At 60.8% G+C, this 4,824-nt stretch overlaps 1 protein-coding gene across 1 annotated transcript; it reads right to left on the bottom strand.

Moving 5' to 3' along the window:
• Positions 1-1,017: 1,017 nt before the first annotated feature.
• On the bottom strand, positions 1,018-2,232 carry FOXD3 (forkhead box D3). The gene has a single exon (XM_027883135.1). It carries the CDS (start codon positions 2,230-2,232, stop codon positions 1,018-1,020), a length of 1,215 nt encoding a protein of 404 aa, XP_027738936.1.
• Positions 2,233-4,824: the final 2,592 nt, after the last annotated feature.

Raw genomic sequence — 4,824 nt, forward strand, 5'->3', positions numbered from 1 at the left:
TCATATAAAAAAAATAACAAACATTGCTTAAACCGACCCAACGTGTTTTATTTAAAACAATTTCCCTTATAATTAGCCCCGAACGCCGACCCAAAGCGTACCTATTCCGACCGGGAATCCCTCAGCCCCGGGATGCGGGGCCGAAGTCAGGCCGAGAAAAATTTAAATATTTAGGGAAACATCACGGCGCGGTTGAGGGAGCCTCGGATCTGCAGGGGAAGGTTGGATTTTGGAGGAATCGGTGTGATGTTGGCCCCACCGCTGCGACTGCTCCGGTAACGAGCAGGGCCGGTGGCTTTCGCTGCGCGGCCGCGCAAAGCACATCCCGAGCGGCGGCAGGTGCCGTGGGAAACCCGCCCGCAACGCCCCGCACCGCCACCCGCTGAACCCAAACCTCTGCAGGGATGGAGAACCGGAGCTCCGCGGCCGCGCCCCGCGCGGTTCTCCCCCATCCGCGGTTCTCCGCGGCCGCACAGCCCGTCCTGCGGGCGGGGGGTCACAGAGACGCCGCTCACACAGAGACGGGCAGAGCATTTTAAAAATTTATTTACAAAGTTGTGTACAACACGAAGAGATAACATTTAGAATACATATATTCATTCATATATAAACAGACTTCTATAATAGAATGACAGCGTTTTTCCTCCTTTTTTTTTTTTTTCTCCAAAATTCTCTCTCTCTTTTTTTGTTTTTGTTCGTTCGTTTAATATTTAAAATTTCCCACGCTTATTTTCTTAATACAATTTCGTTTTCTCGTTTGTTCGTTTATTTCGGATAAAACCGCCCGGAGCGCCGGAACCTTCAAAAAAAGTGAAAGTTCGCAGCTCCTTAATCGCGACCGTCATTTCGCCTCTTTAGAAAAATAAAAACCCCGAAAGCAACGTCAGTGATTTTTGATACAAATATGTACAAGCGGCGGTGGCCGGTGCCCGCTGCCGCCCCGAGCCCCGGCGGCCGCGGAACCCCGAGGGGGCGGCCGGAGCCCCCCGGGGCGATGGCCGGGGCTACCGCCCGGGGCTACTGCGCCGGCCACTTGGCCTGCACGGCGGCGGCGGGGGCTGCGGGCTGCAGGAACTGCCCCGCGATGATGTTGGTAGGCACGCTGAGGATGGGGGCGATGGCCGCGGTGGTCCTGGCCAGCGCCAGCGGCTGGTGGGCCATCAGGGCCGACTGCACGGTGACGGGCGGCCGCAGGAAAGTCTGTGCGCTGGCGGCCGAGCTGGCGGCCGGGACGCCGATGATGTTCTCGATGCTGAAGGACGGGCGGCTGCTGGGCTCCGACTTGACGATGGAGCCGGCGGCGCCCAGGCTGTTGAGCTGCAGCTGGAGGCTGGGGCTGAGCTGGGAGTTGAAGGCTTTGCGGCTGAGCTCGCTGGACGGCAGCAGCGGCACGGCGGGCGGCAGCATGGGCCCCACCGGGGGGATGTAGGGGTACTGCAGCGCGGCCGCGGCCGCCGCAGGGTGAGTGTAGGCGCCGGGGTGCAGCCCGTAGGGGCGGCCATAGGGCCCGGCCAGGCCGTAGGCACCGAAGCCCTGCATCATGAGCGCCGTCTGGTCCCGCAGGTGCTCCTGCTGGTGCCGCTTGAAGCGCTTCCTCCGGCGGAGGAAGCTGCCGTTGTCGAACATGTCCTCGGACTGCGGGTCCAGCGTCCAGTAGTTGCCCTTGCCCGGGTTGCCGGGCTCCCGAGGGATCTTGACGAAGCAGTCGTTGAGGGACAGGTTGTGGCGGATGCTGTTCTGCCAGGCGGGGAACTTCTCCCGGTAGTAGGGAAAGCGGTTGCTGATGAACTCGCAGATGCCGCTGAGCGTCAGCTTCTTCTGCGGGCTCTGCAGGATGGCCATGGTGATGAGGGCGATGTACGAGTAGGGCGGCTTCACCAGGCTGCTCTTGGGTTTGCTCTGCCCAGCCGCCCCGCCGCCGCCGCCACCGCTCGCCCCCTCCTCGCCGCCTCCCTTGCCGCCCTCGGCCGCACCGCCGGGGGCCGCTCCGGCCGGGCTCCCGCTGCCGCTGCTGCCGCTCTCCGCGCCCGCGCCCGGCTCCGCGGGCAGCGCCAGCTCCGCCGCCTCGTCCAGCGGCAGGCGCGGCAGGGCGGCGGGGCTGCCGGCCTCGCCCTCGCTGTCCTTGCCCGGCCCGTCGTCGCCCTCGCCCACCACGTCGATATCCACATCCTCGGCCGCCGGGACGGCGGGCCCGGACATGTCGCTGGCGTTGCCGCCGCCCGACAGGGTCATCCCCGCTCGGCGGGGCGGCGGCGGCGGGGCCTCCCGCCCGCACCGGGGTCCCCCCGCGCCCCGCTCCCGCCGCGGCTCCGACCGGCCCCGGGGGCTACACCCGAGCGGGCATGGGGCCGTCCCCGCTGGGCATGGGGCGGCCGCGCCTGCCGCTCTCCCGTGCGCGGGGCTGCGCTGGCCGCCGGGTCACCTCCCGCCGCCGGGCATCGGGGCTCAGGCGGCCGCTCCGCTGGGTCCCACCCGCCGCGCTGCGCTCCCGCCGCGCATGGGGCCGCTCCGCGGGCCGCCGCCGCTCCACCGCTCCGCTCCGCGGCCGCGCCGCGCACCGCTCCGCCGCCCTCCGCGCTGGATGGCTGGGGGGGGGTGGGTTTCTTTCCCTCTTTCCTCCTCTCGTCTGTTTTTTTTTTGCTGGTTGTTTTTTTTTCCCCCCCTCGGCGGAGGGAGGGGACGGAGCTCCCGGCGGCCGGGCGGGGCGGGGGCAGGAGGCCGGGGGTCGCGGGGCCTCGCTCGCCACTTTGGCAGCGCGGCGGTCCCGACTGCCTGATAGATTACTTTCCCGTTAAAGATATACTCGGAGGAGGCTCCACGTGACCGCCTGACGTCAGGCGCCCCGCTGTGAAGTCATGCAAAACTCGAGTTGTTTCATGGACTGTCAACAAAGACCGGCGGCGGCTCCGCTCCGCCCGCCCCGACGGCCCCCGACAGCACCGGGACCCTCCGGCCACCGCGGACAAGTTGCCGCACCGGGGGCTCGTCGCCGCCTCCACCGCTCTCGGTGAGCCGGGCCGGAGCCGCCGATCTCGGTGCGCTCGGCAGCGCAGGCTCGGCGGGTGCGCCGCCGTCATAGGGCTTAAAAGTATCAAGTTTGGGCTCTGAAACCGCTTTTCTGTGGTTTTCTTTTTTTTTTTTCTTTTTTTTTTTTTTTTTTTTTTTAATTTTTTTTTCTAGCAGCGCACCACCAGCTGGGAACGGAAGATCAGAAAATGGCTATTGATTAATCTATTAGCTTAGTTGCAGAGAGAAATAAAAAAGACGTAAAATAACAAAGGGAAACTATAAATAAAGAACCTTTTAGCCGGTTCTTTTTTTTTTTTTTTTTTTTTTTTTTTTTCTTTTTTTCTTTTTCCAGAGATGTTAACGACTTAATCATTGCGGGCCTTAGCATAAGAAAAAGTAGGAAATGAGGGAGTGTGTGTGAATGTGAGGACCGTATTGCCGCGGCCCCAGGTAAGCCCCGGCCCGGGGAGAGGTGCCCGGCGGGGCGGGAGGGGGCCCGGCCGCCCACCCCTGCCCCGGTGCGGGACCCCCCGCCCAGGCCCTCAGCCACGGGTGGCTCACGGTGTTTGGCTTTTTAATCTGTCCCGCCGAGCCTTTTGCTCTTGTAGTTCTCGCACGTGCTGTCCGATTTCGGTAACTGTAATTAAATTAGGAAAATGTCCCAGGAGCGAACGATTTCCTACGAGCGGTGCTGGCTTAGGGAAGGCAATTCCCTCCCTTTCCCTAAAGTCCATCGGAGTCTCGATAAGGTCGATGTCCCGGCCTCTCCCAGAGCCTCGACGGGTCGCTCCGGGCGGGCCAGACCCCGTGGAAGGGGCCGCGGGCAAGATGGGGGGGACTTTCATGTTGGTTTCTCTCTGCGCTCCGTTTTTCCGCGTTTCCCAGTGGATCTCCGCGCCCCATGGACCGTGACCCTTGTCTCTGCACCCGCGCACCGCCCTCACACACACACATACACTCACACACACACACAGACTCACATACCCACAGCAACACTCTCACACCCCCGTTATGTGTTCCCCCGTCGAACCGAAAAGGTTCTCCCAGGAAAAAGGAGGAAAAACCCCAACTCCGCAGCCCCCCGTTCCATTTGTTGCGCTGTTCTGCTACACAATAAAAGTCAAATTAATTGATTCATACCATTAATTATGGTACTTAGCGTGAAAAGAAACGTTTCCCCTCGATTAGGGCTCTATTGTGCTAATCCCGTGTTCAATCACGGCTGCCGGCTGAGCGGGGCCGTCCTGCTCAGCGCCTTTCCGCGCCCCTCCGCGGGCGCTGTTGCGGCTCCAGGCCTTCACCTGGTGAAGTTTAGGGCAGTATATTTTGGAGCCCCTCCCGTTAGAAATTATTTAGGAGCCCATCCAGCCGGAGTGGGGAGGAAGGAAAGCTTTTCTAAAAATCAGGAAAGTTTACCCCAAATATCTCGGGAGCCCCGAACCCATCGAAGTTCAAGGGCTGAAGGGGAGCGGGAGCAGGAACTTCGTCCTGCAAAGCGATAAAATAATTAAAGCAGCTTCTGTGGAGGTGGAAACCCTCAATAATGACACGGCCAGAAATAGAAAGTGGGCGCCCATATAGACAGATAGATTTAGCAACAGGAGAAAAACAAACTGTATCGTCCGGATCGATACGGAGTCAAATAGAGACACGGCAGAGCAGCGTGGAAAGGGAGGATGGAATAAGTTATGATAGAGAGGGAGAAATTAATTACAACTCAATTTGATTCTAATATGGCAAAGCAAGATCCTGGCTGCGAAGCTAGTTAAAAATAAATCCGGAGGCTGAGCCTCGGGGGTGGGGGACATTGAGGAG

This window comes from Empidonax traillii, unplaced genomic scaffold, assembly GCF_003031625.1.
Source record: "Empidonax traillii isolate 1590-97213 ecotype Southwest subspecies unplaced genomic scaffold, ASM303162v1 scaffold118:size1038473, whole genome shotgun sequence".
NCBI classification, from domain to species: Eukaryota; Metazoa; Chordata; class Aves; order Passeriformes; family Tyrannidae; genus Empidonax; species Empidonax traillii.

What these genes read in the sequence shown, in the direction of transcription:
- FOXD3 (XM_027883135.1), bottom strand. Translation starts at nt 2,232, where the DNA reads ATGACCCTGTCGGGCGGCGGCAACGCCAGCGACATGTCCGGGCCCGCC.